The sequence below is a fragment of the Pelophylax lessonae genome, assembly GCF_965119305.1.
Source record: "Pelophylax lessonae genome assembly, chromosome: 11".
Lineage (NCBI taxonomy): Eukaryota > Metazoa > Chordata > Amphibia > Anura > Ranidae > Pelophylax > Pelophylax lessonae.
The window spans coordinates 96,900,421-96,920,135 of record NC_138778.1 but is presented as its reverse complement, the minus strand read 5'-3'; the positions used below and the strand labels follow the sequence as shown (position 1 = coordinate 96,920,135).

Genomic DNA, 19,715 nt, shown 5'->3' with positions numbered 1-19,715 from the left:
ACCTACCTTGTAATGTGAGATTACACTTAAATGTCATAGCATTGAGAAAGGATGAAGAAAGTCTTAAGAGTGTTTGGATGCCATAAGAAAGTAACCAACATTAGGAACAATTTAAGACTTTCATAGTGATTCATCAAGGTAAATTAGCTACAACATAGATGAATTTAGGGAGAAACACTATATTTAGCTTTTAAATTTAACAGCAGTAGTCAAAGCCAGTGCTTTGTCCTAATTTCCAACACCAAGATATTTTAAACACTGCGTTGCTTTGAAAACATTTTCTCGTCATAAGCAAAATGGGATATGCAATCATCCAATCCCCCAATCTTTTATGCCTTTGACATTATTCTGTAAAGCAGTTTTACACTGAAGGAGGGAGTCAAATATAGGCTGAACAAAGCAGAATAAATAGGAAACAGATTTAGAAATTTGTACTTGAAGGGGGTATACTTGAAAGAAAACATCCAACTAATTAGAGGTTTCCAAAGTACAAGAAAACAACTTACATGTGCCTCTTTTAACAGAATTATACGTGAATTACATTAATTGAGAAAGTAAAAATAAGATATTTATTAATCTTAAAATGAGTCTAAAGGTGTTCCATAAAATTAACGTAATAATAATAATAATCTGGAAGGCTATACAAATGTAAGGGTCCAATCTTCAGTACCAGCGTAAGTCAAAGCAAGTGTACAAAAATATGTTATAAAAGATTAAACCAAACATAAACATGATTAAATACTTTTTTATTCATTTTAAATAATACAAATAAACACATTACAAAAGACATTCCAAAAGGAACAATTAAATCTCATACATGACATGACATAAATGAAAAAAAAGGACTATACCAAACATACAGACAAGTGTGTATCCTAGGACCCTGTTCCTTTCATTGTTGACACAATTAAAAAAAGGACTAAACCAAACATATAGACAAGTGTGTATCCTAGGACTTTGTTCATTTATCATAACAACTGTAATTATTTCCTAAAATGGAGCATAGGGACATCAGGAGAGGCGAGGTCTCCCTGAATCTCAGTCATTCAACTAATCTTCACCAAGAAGGATCTAGTGACTAGTTACACCTATATTTCACCTCTCTCATCCTCACCCCCTTTCCTTCACCCAGTTCTATCAGCTCCCGTCCACCCCCTACTTCATGTATTGTAATGTGAAACAAAAAAAAAAACTATCCAATAGTGATATTGGGGAAGAAGAATTGGAAAATAACTTGCATTCTTCTCCTTATTCCCTTAATTACCTCTCCCCTTTCCCATCTCTTACCTTATAATCACACACCCCAATCCCCTATACCCTCTCTCCCCTCCTAATATCCATTCAGGCCCATAGTGGGCATTTTACATACAGTGAATTGATATACCTTCATTCTATATTACTGTGAACAAATGTCTTATGTGTCCTTAAAAAAATATTTTTTTTTCCCACTCCTTTACCCCACATCATAAAGGAGAGGATCATAGGTGAGGGGCTCTCAGCATTGAGAGGAAAGAATAGGCCAGCCTACTGCGTCACCCGAATACATTTTTATAAAGAGAAGAAAAAAAAAAAAACAAGTACCTAAGCCGACCTTTCTCACCCACTATCTCCTTTCCATATTATGGGGATTCCTCCACCTCTCCCCTCCTCCAATGCATTTTCATTACCTACATGTCTTATATATGCCAAAGACTGTTTAAACTAAATCCAACTTCTCCAGATTTTATAAAATCTTGTATATGAATCATTTTATAAATGTTTCAACTCTTCCATTAATCTTTTTCTGTCTATTTCTCTAAACCACTCCAACATAGATGGTATTTTCTTTGATTTCCAGTATTTCGGGATTAATAACTTTACTGCGTTTAACAAAAATGGAACAGACATTTTATATTTTTTCCTTGACTCACTAGTGACATGAAACAAACATTGCCAGGGATCTTTGTTCATTGCCAGGGATCATTTCAGATTTACTAACCATCTTAATTAAATTTAAAACGTTTTCCCAGTATAACCGGATGATTGGACAATGCCACCATATACAGTATGGGCATGCATTTTACACCACCACATTCCCTCCAACATTTCGGTAACAGCCCTTAGTTGATCTTATGTAATTTTGATGGAACATAGTACCACCTAGTCAACAATTTATATCATAAACATGATACCCCAAAAACTCTCCACCACCCCACCTATATTAGTCAAACTAGATAATTATACATATCCATAGATGAAAGTTTCACAACATGTAAAAGTTATCCTACTCCTGGCAAATTCTCTGTTCCCAGTTTGAAGTTAACTTATGGATTAAGGAGTCAGTACAGATTTAGATAAATGCACAGTTAATTACACAAAAATACTGCTTCCATGGTATTATAGGTTATAACACTTACTATATCTTTGAAACCAAGATTTTAAAGGCTAGCATGCATTATGTACCACTCAAGGCTGCTAACTAAAGCTGTTAAATGCATTCTTGATTTCAACTACAATTGGGAGATTAGTAGTTTTGGAGGGATTAACTGAAATGCACTTCATATGATGTGTATCCCAGAAAATGTGTAATAAATCCCACTTGGTCTAGGTGTATAAGCGCTTCAAAATAATTGTTGAGTTTGTAAAGTAATAATATGAAGGTCAATATTTTTTTTCTAATACTAATTCTTTCATAACACCTTAACAGGAATCAGGAAGAACTCACTTGGAGGAAGCAGTAACGGCTCACAGGAACATCATCCAAATAAAGCAGTCACATTTACAGGAGATGTCACAAGAATGGTGAGTATGACATTTGACTGAATATAGCAGTGTCAACAATAAAGCATCAATTAGATTTTTTAAGGGGCATCTTTGCACAAAGATAACTTGTGCTTTATATTGCTGCTGGCACATTAAACTACTCATAATTATATATATATATATATATATATATATATATATATATATATATATATATGCATTACACCTACAGTGCCTTGAAAAAGTATTCATGGCCTTGAAATTTTCCACATTTTTGTCATGTTACAACTAAAAACGTAAGTGTATTTTATTGGGATTTTATGTGAATTGTGAAATGGAAGGAAAATGATAAATGGTTTTTAAATTTTTTTACAAATAAATATCTGAAAAGTGTGGTGTGCATTTGTATTCAGCCCCCCTAAATCACTACTTTGTAGAACCACCTTTCGCTGTAATTACAGCTGCAAGTCTTTTTGGTTATGTCTCTATCAGCTTTGCACATTTAGAGAGTTACATTTTTGCCCATTCTTTTTTGCACAATAGCTCAAGCTCTGTCAGATTGAATGGAGATCGTCTGTGAACAGCAATTTTCAGGTTTTGCCACAATTAAATTTAGGGCTGAACTTTGACTGTGCTATTCTAAAACATGAATATGCTCTGGCTGTATGTTTAGGGTCATTGTGCTGCTGGAAGGTGAACCTCCACCCTAGTCTCAAGTCTTTTGCAGACTCTAACAGATTTTCTTCTAAGATTGCCCTGTATTTGGCTCCATCCATCTTCCCATCAACTCTGACCACCTTCCCTGTCCCTGCTGAAGAAAAGCATCCCCACAACATGATGCTGCCACCATGATGATGTGTTCAGGGTGATGTGCAATGTTGATGTACTGTGATGGATGTGGGTATCAGATCCCTGCCCTTCTTACTAACTCGTGACAAAGGACCAGCCAATCTCACATTCCGCTGTCACTTACGTAACAATGCCACTCTCAGCTGCACCCTGCACAAAGATTTTCCAGCTTGCGGGACCACAATCTAGGTGCCAGCAGCCTGAGAGCGATTGTCACTGGACTAATTAAGCAATTAACCCGTTAACTGCCACCACCCGCTCGGGGAAACTCATAATTTTAGCAATACCAATTATGATTTTAGAATAATCGTCTATAACACACACTGTCACCACAGACAGGTATGTTCATAGGATTTATCCTATACAGTAGCACTCTTCAAGAGACAGGTTCTTTGTTAGTTTGAATTAAGAGCTTAGGGACAAGGTTAACACTTTTCAAAATAAGGTTTTAATAATGAAAAGGTCAAAGTTGGTTCAAATAAAATATTTACAGAAAAAAGGTGTTTCAAGAAATAGAGACATAATTCAGCAATAGAAAAATAAGGTAGAATTGAGGAGGAAGAATACTTTCAGTCATTGGGTTTATCAGAGTTCAGTCGATGAGCCAGGTGTTATCGGTTCTCAAACTTGACAGATATTCCTGCTTTGATGGTACCATGAGAACTCTCTACTGGCTGGGTAGGCATCTTCCTTTTTCTCTGGGATCAAGGGGGTGTTGACAGATGCTCCTGACCAATAAAACAGAGTGTCCAAAGGCTGTCCTGGGTTTATGACAACATCAGGTCCCTCCTCTGCAGACAGTTTGATACCACTATTCATATCTTCCAATATGTACCGGTTGCATTCTTGAAACTGATAGATTATTGTTCAGCATTGAATTTCACCTCCAGGGATACTAAAGACAGGGTAGCTCAGATAAACTTGTCACCCAGGGAATATATGACAGCTATCTTCCCTTCTATATGTTATAGTGTGGTCATGTATGACCTTATTTCGTTCAATATGACATTTCGCATTCAAATATATACCTATTATTAATGTGTCATGTTCCTGTCTGAGTCTATGATTTGTGTGAGGATTTGTTAAGTTTTGAATTGGACAGAGCTCTCTGATTGCCTTTTATGATCCCCATTAGTTCTGGGTATCCTTTATGGCATGGTCATAATTTTAGGATAGGCCTGGACAGCATAAATAGACATCCTGCTAGGACTCAATTACCTGTTTACAGCTCTGCACAGGCCTAAGCGCTGGATTCTAATGTCTTTAATGTTCTCTCTTTTGAAGTGTAAAACCTATGCATTCTATGAATTAAAGGAGGAGAGAGGGGGTAATCGCTGCAGCAATGTGTAAATGTTCTGCAAGACTGTCATGGCTTACCTATAATAACTGAGCAACATGGTACAGCCACTTGCTACAGCTTTTTGTGTGTCCAGTATGGGATATCATTACAATAGCGTTTTGCTTTTAGTCTAAATTGTTCAGTTTTGGTCTCATCTGACCAGAGTACCTTCTTCCACATGTTTGCTGTGTTCCCCACATGGCTTCTCGCAAACTGCAAACGGGACTTCTTATGGCTTTCTTTCAACAATGGCTTTCTTCTTGCCACTCTTCCATAAAGGCCAGATTTGTGGAGTGCATGACTAATAGTTGTCCTGTGGACAGATTCTCCCACCTGAGCTTTGGATCTCTGCAGCTCCTCCAGATTTACCATGGGTCACTTGGCTGCTTCTCAGAATAATGCTCTCCTTGCCTGGCCTGTCAATTTAGGTGGACCGCCATGTCTTGGTAGGTTTGCAGTTGTGCCATACTCTTTCCATTTTTAGATGATAGATTGAACAGAGCTCCGTGAGATGTTCAAATCTTGGGATATTTTTTTATAACCTACTGCCCGACAACTTTTTCCCTGACCTGTCTGGTGTGTTCCTTGGCCTTCATGATACTATTTGTTCACTAAGGCTCTCTCACAAACCTCTCGGGGCTTCACAGAACAGCTGTATTTATACTGAGAAAAAATTACACACAGGTGGACTCTATTTACAAATGCACATCACACTTTTCAGATATTTATTTGTAAAAAAAATTTTTTAAAACCATTTATCATTTTCCTTCCACTTCACAATTATGTGCCACTTTGTGTTGGTCTATCACATAAAATCCCAATAAAATATGGTTACGTTTTTGGTTGTAACATGACAAATTGTGGAACATTTCAAGGGGTATGAATACTTTTTCAAGGCACTGTATACTAAAAAAAAGTTATATCCACCGTGGTTATTTTTTATATTGTTATCTGATTATATTATTCACTGTTAGAAATTGTACTTATTGTGCTTAAAGGAAAGCTATCTTAAAAATCCTTATGATCTGTCATCCCCATATGGCAGCAGTAGAATCTAATGCTCATAATTGCATTGTACAAAATATGCTTAAAAATGCATCCTAAATACCTAGTAGATATCTTTTCTTTTAGGGATGGCAGAAAGTGATGATTTTTGCATTATTGTTACAGTGTTCTGTACTGGAACACAAAGATGAGACTGAATAGTACATGTATAAAGTATTAATCAGAATGGTTCCTGTTCCAGATAACTACTGGAGGATTTTACAGTGAAGCATGTGATCAGGACGATAAAGGAAAAGTAAAGGTAATTTTTAACCTCCCTGGCGGTATGATTATGTCTGGAATTTTGTACCAAAAGCGGTACAATTTTTTGCATGGAAATTCGGTGTTATGTATTATAGGCCTACAATTCTTAGTAATTACTGACTTAAACCTGACCAAACAAGACTCTAGTATACATCCCAGATGTGATAAAGTTTGACACACAAAATCATGAATTATAATCTAATAAATAATATAATTTTATTCAATAATGTAATAAATAATGAAATTTGTCAAACAAAGAAAATTCAATAAACATCCTGAGTGTGATAAATTTTGAAACATGGAACTACACATAGTCCAACGTCACAATCAGGACAATGGAACCTGGTTTCTTTTCTGACTTTCTTTCCATTGCCATCTCTCTTTGAGCAGCAAACTATGCACATCCTGTTAGGTGCTGCCTTTTTTGCGGTTGGCGGGATTTAGTCTGCAAAGTGACAACCGGTCAAGCGTTCTGGGTTGACAACGTCAACAGCACGACGTCCAGGTCTATTTACAACTACTGATGGGGTCTGGTGCTTGACAAAAATCCGCTCAGCCACCTTCCAGACAAACTCAGAATGAGCAAGAGGCTTGTTACTCTTTGCTCTGTGCAGGATATATGCATTCCAAAGGCATTGTTCCAGAAGATGTCTGAATATTTTTTTATAATATTTTTTTTTCTGTTTGCGCATAGCTGGATAAAATGTCATTGTCTGATCGGCTCTGTCGACACCTCCCATGGTTTTGTTATAGTCTATCGCGACTTGTGGCTTCAGCACATCTTTCCCACTTTTTGTGTGGACCATGGCAGTGGAGGTATTGTGCACAGAGCTCGAGACACACGTCCTTCTTGTCTCGCCATCGCATTGTCATCATCTTACCCTTCTGCCAGGCAACCATTTTTCCGGTTTTTATTTTTTTTTTGGCAAACATAGATGGCATGTCTCGTCGGTTAGGCCTAACGGTACCATATGAGCCAGTTTTATTTTGTAGCAAAACCTTTATATAGTTCCGGGGACGTGTAGAAATTGTCCTTGGTCACACAATATCCCTGGTTCAGCAATGGCTCCATAAGTGTAAGGACAGATGATGTGGCCATCCCATAGCCGCTGTACCTGGGGTTGAACTTCGTGCCTTTACCGGTGTAAATTACCGAATTCCAGATGTACCCCGTGGATGACTCGCAGCGCATATAGGATTTGATGCCAAACCGTGCTCTTTTGGATGCAATGTACTGTATCCAGCTTAGGCGTCCCTTGTAGGCCACCAAACTCTCATCCACGCTGACGTCCCTTTCTGGCACATAGGTCCGCTGGAAATTGGCCGCAATAATTTGCCATACCTCCCAGATTTTTTTTCGTTTGGGCGCAGGATGCGTGGCCTCATCAAACTCGTCATTGTTTGTGAAGTGGAAATACTTCATAATCAGGGAAAAGCGGTATTCAGACATCACGGTGCCAAAAAACTGAGTGGCCAGTAACTTGTTGGTGGTCCAATACCATTTCTGAAACAGTTTCCCCACCAACCCCTGAAGAATGATGAGTCCCAGAAACTGCCAGATGTCCTCTTTCGTCACCGGTTCCCACTTTCTGCTTCTGGAAAACCTGGCATGCAGCGTAGCGGATTGCTGCTCTTGGTAGCAATTTGCCTCCATGACAATTTTTTCAATTACCTCCTCAGTGAGGAATAATAGCAGGTATGCCAGAGGGTTGTCACGCTCGACATCTAGGTGATCCAGTGAACGGGAATCTTGGGGGCGCTACCTGGTCCGCATCACAATCAATAGCGCACCAAGTGCGCACATCACTGAGGTCAGGTGCAAGATCATCGCCGTTGTCACTTGCCAGATCAGTGTCAGTGTCAGAGGACAAATCACCCCACGACTCGCTATCGCTCAGTTCCGCGAGCACCTCCGTGTTCGGTGTCGCTGCCACTGTCATTCAACTGGTCCAAAAGCACTTTAGTAAAGTGGCGCTTTTTTGACGCCATGTTATATTTTTTTTTGGGCACAAATGACAGTATAATGTCAGGCAAGGGGCACTGTAATGTATGTAATGTCAGATCTGAGGTAATCTGAGGTAATACAGTGTAATCCTCTCAGGTTACATTGTATCACCTCTTTTATTTATTTTTACACTTTTTGAAATTCCCGCCCAGTTCCGCTCCTGTGCGCTGCCTCTGCTCGCAGGGAACGGAACCAGGAAGTCAGACGCCGGTCAGCCGGCGATCAGAGCGAAGGACATCGCTGGATCGCCGGGACAAGGTAAGTGGATTACCTGGGGAGCTAAGGGGGCTCCGCTGGCACTCTGCAATACTACCCCGAGCGTAACTTGGGGTTACCGCTCCTGACAGAAAAAATTAACCCCGAGTCACGCTCAGGATCACCGCCAGGGAGGTTAAATTAGATGCTTGCTTTGTGAACAATCTACTAAGCCAAATCCAAATATTCAGTAAAATAATACTGATACTACCACTATTGACCACCTACCTGCCTAATTACCTTACATCTGCATCATCATCATCATCTTGCTGCTTTTGTTGTTGTTGCTATTAGTTTCAATATTTTATGGCTCCTTACACACGGGACGAGCTCCATTGGAGTCCATCTGTTCAGCGGGGAATCTGTCTGCTGATCCCTGCTGAGCAGGTGGATGGCTGACCTGCTTTCCTCTATGGGCGATGGGATGTAAACAAACTGCCTGTCCATTACACCTGACTGCCATCCGATCCACCAGATGGATTGGGAAGGGATACGATTTTAGCGGACAAAGTCGAATCAGATGTCAGTGGGTGTCAGCAAACACCTGCCGTTCCATAGAGAAGAATGAAGGGTCTGGCTGAGTCTGCCTGAAAATCTGACAGGTGGAACTGATGGGTCCACCCGTGTGAAAGGGCCTTAAGTAGCACAACTATCTCCTATGACAGATATGTTTCAGAAACAAGGAATCATCAATCTAGTTACTGTACATATTAAAACATTAGAATAATAGTATAATATCAAGAATGTTGATGAGTTTTTGCTGAAGAAAATTTTAAACTGGTGGTACATTTCAAATTTTGTTTCTAACTATAAAAAAATCTACATTAGAGTGAACCAGTCTAGGTGCATTCATTTATGTATATTACATTACTTCAGGCAGAAAACAAGTTTTAAAATGAGCTTCCATTGACCTCTGTAGCTGCAGGTACTGTGGAGTAATTTATTCTCAAAATGTATATCAGAAGCACTGAAGTTACTCAAGTCCTTCACTCAGCACTTAGCTCACCATGCTTCCCCTCTCAGAGCACCTTGTCTATTTACATTAGAGAATGGGTGGTTGGAAGGCTGCTGAATCACTGCTGGTAAGGAGGAGAGGGGTGAACTGAGCTGCTAAGACAATGACCTGTTCATTTGGGATGAATTGCTTCATCCCTTGCAGCTCCAGGGATCAATGAGGGCTCATTTCCTGCTTGACAAGAAAAGGTTTAAAGCATAGCCACAAATTTACGCTAAAGTGAACACAGGAGGATGCTGTCCTTACTGTTTTGAAAAATGAAAGCTCTAGGCTGTCATCCATACCTTTTCTGGTGAGTCACTGACCAGGAACATGTGCATAAAAAATGTCTGTGCTCACAGGGATTTTTTAAATAAGATTATTAATTTGCACCTTTTTACTATGTGTTTAAAAATGTTATGTAGGGCTGCCAACAAAAGAGTAGAGGCAGTACTCTCATTATGGGCCCCATCGGCAGGAGGCATAGCAGAGGAGTACTGCCTGCACCCCCTATAGACAGCCCTGCTGAAAGCTGTCTGTCTTTCTTCTGGAGGCTCTCGAGAACATGCTCCTGCTAGATCCGGAGAGATGCCCTGCATCCTGTGCTTTAACCACTTTACCACCGGAGGATTTTCCTGCTGTACGTCCAGGCCACTTTTTGCGATTCGGCACTGTGTGACTTTAACTGACAATTGCGCAGTCATGCAACGCCGTACCCAAACGAAATTTACGTCCTTTTTTTCCCACAAACAGAGCTTTCTTTTGGTGGTATTTGATCACCTCTGCACTTTTAATTTTTTGCGATATTAATAAAAAAATGCGACAATTTTGAAAAAATAACAATATTTTTCTACTTTGACAGTTAAAAAATACCCAATATATTAAATTTTTGTCATATTTAGGCCAAAATGTTTTTAGCTACATGTCTTTGACAAAAAAAATTCTCAATGAGCGTATTTTTAACTGCTTTAAGACCAGAAAATTTTACCCCATTCCTGACCAGGCCATATTTTGTGATTCGGCACTGCGTTATTTTAACGGACAATTGCGCAAACGTGCGATGCTGTACCCAAATTAAATTTATGTCCTTTTTTCCCCACAGATAGAGCTTTCTTTTGGTGGTATTTGATCACCTGTGCGATTTTTACTTTTTGCGCTATATACATTAAAAGAGCGACAATTTTGAAAAAATAACAATATTTTTCACATTTTTTTATATAAAATCCCCCCCCCCCCCCCCCCCAAAATGTAAAAATCTAAATTTAACATTTTAGGCCAATTTGTTTTCTGCTACATATTTTTGGTAAAAAAAAAATCGCAATAAGCGTATTTTGATTGGTTTGCGCAAAAGTTATCCCAGCTACTAACTACGGGAAATTTATGTCATTTTTATTGTTTTTTTTTTTTAACTAGTAATGGCGGCGATCTGGCGGAGATCTACGATTTTTTTTTGCGGGACTGCGACATTGCGGCGGACAGATCGGACCCTTGACTGACATTTTTGACACTTTTGGGGGTACCAGTGACATTACTACAGTAATCAGTGCTATAAATATGCACTGTTACTGTAAAAATGACACTGGCAGGGAAGGGGTTAACTTTTATTGGTGATCAAGGGGTTAATGTATGCCTGGTGCTTACTAACGTGTGTGGGGGGAGGGGACTGTGTGACACAGGCACAGATCGCAGGTTCAGCTATGCTGAATCCTGCAATCTGTCCCTGCCTGTCACTTAGGAGATCCGCCTGCTTTGTTTACACAAGCGGGCGGATCTCCACACTCGATCCCCGACGATCGGGGAAGAGCGGCGGTGATCACCGCCGCTCCTCCCCTGGCCCGACTCCCGCTGTGACTGAATACAGTGGGAGCGAGCCTCCGGCGGCGCGCCTGCGCCGCCCACAAGGCGAGGAGTCCAGCGACGTAGGTCTTCGTCGCTGGACGATATCGAGCCATTTCTGTTGCGGTGTTAAAAATCTTGCTTGCTGCATTTTTGCTTGCTGCATTTTTCTGCAAAATGCACCGTCCCACTGAAATGTATTGAAAACACATCAATAATGCACCCGTGTTAAGTTTTTGATGCGGTTTTTGAGTCACACGACCATGAAAAAACATACCTTAAACAGTAAAATCACAGCAAAGTCGTGTGAGCATTATCAGCACCTTCTTCTCTGTCAGCAAAATGCGGAAAACACCATTTTCAGCCAAAATGTTTTTACCCCGAAATTTAGGTGCATCTCTAGCAATAGTGGTGGTTAAATGGCTCAGCAGCCATGATTTTGGAGATAATACACTTGCAACTAACAAAAAATGTACACGCTACTTGGATCGCACAAGGGAAATAAAGAAAACGAATAAAAAGCAGCCATATAACACCTCACATAACAAGTATAAAAAAGTTGCAAATGTGAATATTTATAAATTGAATTCATATATTCATTAAATAAATAAAAATGAAGACGTCCTCGGAATCAGAGAGGAGATTGTGCCATCTTGTGGTTCAAAACCAAACTACCGGACACATACAAAATGATAAATAAATAGCATATTCATAGATTTAGAATTAGTCATCCATACCGAAAAAAAAAACGGGTCTTAAAACGTATTAACCAACAAAATATTAAAAAAGATATTAATCAATCAACTAACCATTATTAATGACGGCACTCACGTCCTATTCAATGTTGAGCCCAAAGGAGACATACATTTTTAAAGTATAGATCCACCAGGTCACAAGTCTAGATATTTCTCTACTAGTGTAACTGCCCCTTCAATTGGGAACAAAGGCATCAATTGCCATGAAAAGGCTTACTGCTGGGTTCTTATTATGGCATAAAGCATAGTCTTTTGAGACATTATGTTTAGGGAACCCCCTCCTAATATTGATCATGTGCTAATTAACCCTGGTTTGAAATGTATGTACCGTGGGGGTCATGCATTGAAGGCCGCATTTCTTGTAGTGCATATAAAAAAGTTTTAATATACAAGGATTTGGAGGTACATTTGGACTGGAAGAAGATACATTTCCTATTTTTAAGAATATTAGATTTAAAGACCCCACGGAGAGTAATCCTTCATACCCTGAAAAAATGTGGGTTTTTTTTTGGGGGGGTTCAAGCACATTCGGGCCACATGCAATCTCAAGGGGGTAATTCTCCTTTTAAATTACAAATGGAACCTTGGGTAACAATAGAGGGCTAGAGGACTGCTGGATATGACACCCCTAGAGGACTGCTGGATATGACACTCTCTGGATTCCCCTGGGTTACCTGTAGCAACGATTTGCAGAAACTTAACGATTTAAGTACTTGGCTCAGTCAATGATCAGTCCAAGGGATGTTGTCTTGTACTTTTATTTAGAACTTGGATAGGAGAAGGGATGAGTGGGATACTCCAACTGATAACTATTCACAGTATTGAGGACAACTGACTTTAGGATGCGGCAAGGCCGCTGCTTCACTCTGCCACTGAAGCGAAGATACTTTAAGTGTTCCGGCTTGTAATTCTCTTCATGGTTCTAAACTCGGCACCCAGTTTCTCTCTCACTGTGTGTGCTGACACCCGTCCACTGACTCTATCCACCGGAGTGGTCCCCTTCCTGGGCAGACCCCCGGGCAAGTTCCTCTGTACTCACGGACACTGTTTTTCCAGAGTCACTGGTGCCTCCAACTCCACCAGTCAGCTTTCCTGGACCTCTGGATTCAGCCCCACACTCTTGTTCACCAGGCCGACTGCCTGTGACCACCATCCACAGCTACAAAAGGAGAGACAGCCGTCACCCTCCTTCCGGGACCTGGCCTCCCATCCCATGATGCACCTCTTCTGTGCCAAACCCATGGGATAGATATTAAAGCCTGTGTGTCACTGGCTGGGTTTCCTTCACTGTCCAACGTGCCTCACTATTGGACACAAGGGGGACACTCCCTTAGCCCAGATGAATCACACACAGGACACATGGAACATGGCTAACTGTAAATCCTGCTCCTTGATAAGCAAAAAGCACAAAAGCCAGAGCCAAAACTATACTGCCTATCTCTCACTAGGAGGGTGCTACATCTACATATATATATATATATATATATATATATATATATATATATATATATATATATATATGTTTAGTGTGCCAACACTGCTTGTTCTAGGTCTGTGACTCTAAAGTTAGTGAAAAGATAAGCATAGCTGCCCAGAGCATGCTCCTTCAAAAACAAATCAGCCAAAAAGTTTTCTTGATTTCTATTCTGACAGAATTCCTGGAAGTTATCATTTGTATGTTTAACACACCTAACAAATATTAATCACACAATCACATATTGGTCACACTGCTGATTAGGAGGGGATTGAAATGTTGTTGTACAATGTGGTCTCTAGAAGGAGTATATTTCAATCTAGACTGGAAAACACCATTATTTAGGCTACTTTAAAAAATGGCTTTTTACTGCATGATTTTTTTGATGCCATTATTCAGCATTAAAATAATACAAATCTTTTAATTACAATTGATAATTATTTTTTTTTCTTTTCTTAGTAATGCCTTCAATAAGAAAGACTTGAACATAAATATTGGACTACCTCGATGGTTGTGGTTCTGCCAAGTGATGTCTTCTATGGTTTAGACTTTTCAAGCAAGATATATATATATGTATTGACCGATGTGGGAGAATCTGCTGAAAGCCTGCACAATGATTCTGCAGAGTAAAGACTAGACTTCTGGCTTGGTGGATACTATACATAAAATAGATAACTGAAACCCTAGCTGCCATAGTAACTGCTAGTTTGGACATCTCTATCTTTTTACCAGCTACTTGAGCTCATGTTAGCCAGAGGACATGGCCACGATGGCTACAGCTTGAGTTACACAAAGGATAACCTGTAGTGGAATGAGCCTTGCATTATATAATGTTTAGCAGAAAATATTTTTGCATTTAATCAAATGCTCTTGATTATGAGACTGTGAGTTACACAACCATGCACTTTGGACTTGGAAAAAAGAAAGGGGAAATCCGCTTGCCAACATTTTTTGCCATTTGGCTTTTTCACTTGAAACCATGAAAACAATGAAACAGCATTATTCTTTAAAGCTATAGCAATAAAAGAACTGAAAGTGGAAGATTTCAATAAGAGCAATGCTGACAGTCTGCTACGAATGTAAACCACAGAATTTACGCTGGATATCGTTTATCACATCAAACAGAATTTAATGAATACAATTCAAAATGTAGCTTGCCTATAACCTGATTGTCTAGGGTATTTAGTATAAACCAGCAATGACTTAAAGGACCAATTAACCTAAAACACAAGTTGGAATGTATAAAATATGACTGATTGCAATTTTATAGATATCTATATATGTATTTAAGATTCGGGAGTTTGTTAGAAAAAAGTATATACTAAAGCTGTGATTTTGTTGAATTACTAATGTCCTACTTACTGCTGTCTTCCTGTCTATTCATCAGGGGGTGTCACTAGTGTCGGTCATTTAGGGCAAGTGCTGTGTATTTTTTGCAGGGTACCTCGGGTCACCAACTGGCTGCTACAGTTGACACTGCAAAGCTAGCTTTCTCTCCTCACCAGCTGCCTGCTACAAGTAGTAAACATCAGAGCTGAAGGACGCAGCCACTCGGCTTCTCCTCCGCTATGATGTGTCCCATAGCACAACATGAGGGGAGCCTGGGAAGAAGGAAATTTTCCAGAATTGAGATGCACTGTTTCTAAGGTCTTTAACTTTCAGGGATGGGGGGGGGGATTGTACTAGGGGGTACACAATGATGGGGAGGAGGTTACAAAGATTTGTGCTGGGAGGAGTGATTTGAAGGGGGAAAGAGAAGAGGTGTGCTGGGAAGAATTTGGATGGGAAAAGGATTTGAACGAGAAGTGGGGATTTGAGGGGATAAATTCTAGGTAGTGGAAGAGGATTTGTGCTGGGAGGGTTAATTTTGGGAAAAGAGGATTTTTGCTAAGAAGGGGGATCAGGGGAGAAGGTTTTTGCTGGCAGGGGAAGAGGATTTGTTCTGGGGGGGGCATTTGTGCTGGGAAGGAGGATTGGAGGGAGAGAATTTGTGCTGAGAGGGGAGAATTTAGGAGGGTAGAAAACGATTTGTGCTTGAAGGGGGAATTTGGGGATAGTGGGGGGAAAAGGTTTCTGCTGGGAAGGAAGATTGGGGGGAGATAATTTGTGCTAAGAGGGGAGAGTTTAGGAGGTTGGAAAAAGATTTGTGCTTGAAGGGGGGATTTGGGGATAGAGGGGTGATCCTGCAGATTAGTGCTGGCTTTTGTTGGGGAGTGGGGTTATTTTTCTGAAATGGTAAAGTGGAGGAAAAGTTTGCTTGCGGGGCAAATTCTGTTCTCTGCTGACCCCTACACAACGTTACACAGCCTTGACTCTTGCACTCTTTTGCATTGTACAACTGCTCACTACTGTGCATTGCACTCCCCTGCATTCTGTACACTACATACTTTCTGTGTGTTATGTACTCCTAAACCCACCACCGACTGCAGCACTGTGTGCGTTACATATTTCTGACCCTTGAACTCTTGACGTTACACACCTCAGGCCCCTGTGCTCTGTACATTACACACCCATGACCCCTGGAATTCTGCAATATGTGTTCCTAAGTTGACACTGACTGCAGCACTCAGTGTGTTTCGTTCTCCTGAACCTTGCACTCTGTGCACGGCACACCCCTGCACTCTGCCTTACAGACTTCTGCACTATATACACTATATGGTATATTACATAGTCCCCACCAAAGTGTCCATTGTCTTAACAGTTACAGTCCCTAACTATTTTAGTTCTTCTTTAAGGTAGGCTCAGATAAAGTGCCCCAAGTCTTATACAATATTTAGCAATACCCCCTGCTATTCATGCTTACACTCTTTTCAGTTTGAAGTGATAGATTAAAATACAATTGTGTTTTCAGCTTTGGAATATATCTCAGTTTAATGTACATAATTTCACATAAGTCCCAATTCAAAGTATTTTCATTCTCATGCGTTAATGATGAACTTCTGTGAAGTGTCTACTGATGAAAAAGAAAATGAGCCATTTGAGTTGGTGATAAAATAAAGATGGTAATAGTGAAAAAAATCAAATGTATGAGGAAAAGATGCATTCAATAGATAAATGTTTTTTCAAAATGTATTTTTGTAAGTTGAACATTATCATGAGAAATAACAAAAAAAACATGTAAAATAAATTTTGCAGTTGTGTGAATTCATGCTATATTTTGTAAAGATATGGGAATGTAGACAATGGTAACAACAAATGGTATTTAAAAAGAGTTGTGTAAAGCAATTTGTGTTTTAGGTTTAGAGGCCTTTTGTCTTAAAGTGAACTGTTCTTTTGCCAATGAACAGAATGTAGAAGGCTTGCTTAACTCCTTGCCTCACCAGCAGTGTAAAGACATCTTTCCTTCGTTCCCCACCATTTCGTTTAGCCACTGGGAGCAAAGTAAAATACCCAACATCATGGGAATAAGTGGACTCCCCTCACTTAGGGATTAGGTATAAGCAGAATAATGTAGGTGATAAATGATTTAGTTTGCCACATATTTACAAAAAGTTGAGATTTTGAAATGGAAATCATCAATTTTGTTTAGAAAATTTACTTTTAATTTCCTAATTAAAAAGGTGTTTTTTTTATGGGTATATTTGGGGTAGTTTAATTTATTTCATTTAGTATACTCCGTACTTGTGTACTGTTGTTTCAAATTGTTATAACATTTTATAAACAGTTTTTTTTTTCTTTCTTTCAAAAAGGGTGTAATAATTAAGCTAGTTAGGGGTCATTTTTGGCATAAGAACAGAAATTCAGGGCTTCTGTAACCCTCGGGAGCCATTTAAAAACCACAAATAAAACCACCATAATTTTTCCCATGAACTCCACTGACGCTGAAGTCCCCTTATTTTTGTAGCAAATTTGTTGAAATTAAAAAATCTATTTTACTAATACCCATTCGTGATTGGCCCAGTGCTATTACATGGGGCTGGGGAAGAAGCCCATAGCTCTTTGTAAGTTTTGACAAGTTCCCCAATCAGAATGCCAGGAGGTTGAGGAAAGGAAAGAATTGCTGATGAGAAGGAGAGTTAAGTGAACATTTTACTTCACTTTAACTTTGTCTGTTGCTGTAAGACCCAAAACATACCAAATAATGGAGGAGTTCCTAAAAGTATGCTGCTTGCTTCTTTGTATTGCTGTAAAAGATTAGCACTGTGTAATGTAAATGACTTGTTTTACTATACAAAAAAATATATAATTTATATTGCCTTATTTTCATTGTATACATAATATAAGGAATAAGAGATGTGTGTGCCTGCGTGCGTGCGTGCATGCGTGTGCGTGTGTGAGCGCATTTATCTACTCTTCAAGGGAAATGATCCAAGCTAAAGAAACTGTAAAATATAATTTTTTAAATATCAAATAAACAACCAAAAAACACAACAGAACTATGAGGGTGTTTTACAATATTTTACCATAACATACTGTATAGATGATTAAAGAAGGATATGTGAAAAGGGATAAAGAAAGAAGGGGGTAGGGACAAAATGGACACTGTGTGAACAAAACCAAGAATCTTTTTTTGTACAGAACAATACCAGATTTATCCAAAGTACTATAATACATTTTTATGACCATGTTGCAAATACGTGCAAAAATATTGCAGCAACATTTTTTGTACCTGCTAAACTACAGTATGTATTGTATATAATGTATTTATTAGATGTTCACTGCTAATCGTGTCGAGTAAAGGATGTGCTGTTGAAGTGCAATCCAAGACAAATCAGGGAACAGTTGAATGCCATCCCCATGAAATTCAAAATTGTACACTATCTCACTTAGCACATGATCTACTTTTTCAACCGGATTCTACTCATGTGACAGATTGGAGTAGTTAAACCCCTTGGGTGTAAGACCCTTGGGCGCAGGTTTGCCACCAGTCAGCAATCTGCTCAAAAGCACATCAAATAAAAAGATGAAAGGAAGCCACACTCTATTGTAAAAGGTGCACCAATGTTTAATTCTTCCATTTGATGCATGGGAGGGGGTTTAAAAACACTGTTACCAGCCACAAACATAGGGGAGGGTTACAAACACTGACATTGACCACCAATGCGGGGGGAGGGGGGCTTAAAAAACAATGCACTGACCCCCACTGCCTTGGGGGGGGCAGGGGGTAAATAGCACTGCTATAGAGCACCAAGGTCAGAGGGGTTTATTAAGACCAGTAACACTAATGTCTCCAACTGACCTATCGGTGAGCATTGTGGCCCATTGCAATAAATGCAGCAGAATCAATATTTTCAGGAGTTAAGCTGTGTTACCATTAATTCATTTTAAATGGATTGCCTAACTCAATGTAAGGTACCTCAATGCACAAAAACACACCGCTATTGTGTCAGGGTCCACACTTGAGGCAAAAACAACAATACAATCATACGATTCAAAAATTAAAATATATTTGCTCAGTTTTCTGTCAATTTATGACATACCTCTATGGGCCCAGTCTGTTCACACTGATTAGTCACCTGCTGACTTGACACCATCCACAGGCTACTTAACTCTTCAGTAAGGTACAGAAGTAGAATCTAACACTATTTTACTTCAATTTACAGTAATTGCTGTACTGTGGATGTTGTCCCAGTCTTTTATTGGGTAAGAGGACAATAACCCGCCTAAGCCCTGTCTCTATGAGGAACTAACAGAGGGAGCAAGAAAGAAACAGGGAGGGTCTAGCTAGGACTGAACTAACAAGCATCAACTAGCACTGACTTTGAAGATGGAGTGTGTACCTTAAAATTTTGGTAGATAACCAAAATTTGTCCCCCAAAATAAAAAGTAGGGAGTGATCTGTGATGTCTGTCAGCAGCCTTATTGTAATATTCCTAAGCCTCCTTCAAAGTATCAATCAATTTCTCCTGTACTGTAGTAATCTTTTGGAAACAGCAGAAATTGTAGTTGAGATAGGGAGATTAGTAATAAAAACTGGATAGAATTTTTTAAAGAAAAAATGGCTTTAGGGAGTGGAGCTATGTTTCAAATTGTTATAAGCAAACTTTGCCACGGTAAGACAGTCCACCCAGTCATCCTGAAGATAAATAACAAAATATTGAAGGTATTGATTGGTACCTTTGATGATTCATCCTCTCGTTCTGACTATTAAGCCTGGTACATACGGGCCGAATATCATCCAGCCAGTGTGTGCAGCTGCCTGTCCAACAAAACTCGAA

The 19,715-nt window shown here is 39.4% G+C and overlaps 1 protein-coding gene and 1 long non-coding RNA gene across 3 annotated transcripts in view; one reads left to right on the top strand and one right to left on the bottom strand.

The window, feature by feature from the left end:
• WNK4 (WNK lysine deficient protein kinase 4) overlaps positions 1 to 15,033 on the top strand; it is a 374,343-nt gene extending 359,310 nt beyond the window's left edge. For both annotated transcript variants that reach the window (XM_082272080.1, XM_082272079.1), the window contains 3 exons: positions 2,687 to 2,781; positions 6,177 to 6,236; positions 14,017 to 15,033. In XM_082272080.1, coding sequence (XP_082128206.1) covers positions 2,687 to 2,781; positions 6,177 to 6,236; positions 14,017 to 14,019 — 158 coding nt within the window. In that variant the 3' untranslated portion in view covers positions 14,020 to 15,033. The remainder of the gene's footprint in view (positions 1 to 2,686; positions 2,782 to 6,176; positions 6,237 to 14,016) is intronic.
• Positions 1 to 19,715, bottom strand: part of LOC309566786 — a 1,174,540-nt gene that overhangs the window by 854,338 nt on the left and 300,487 nt on the right. The gene's annotated exons all lie outside the window — the stretch shown is intronic.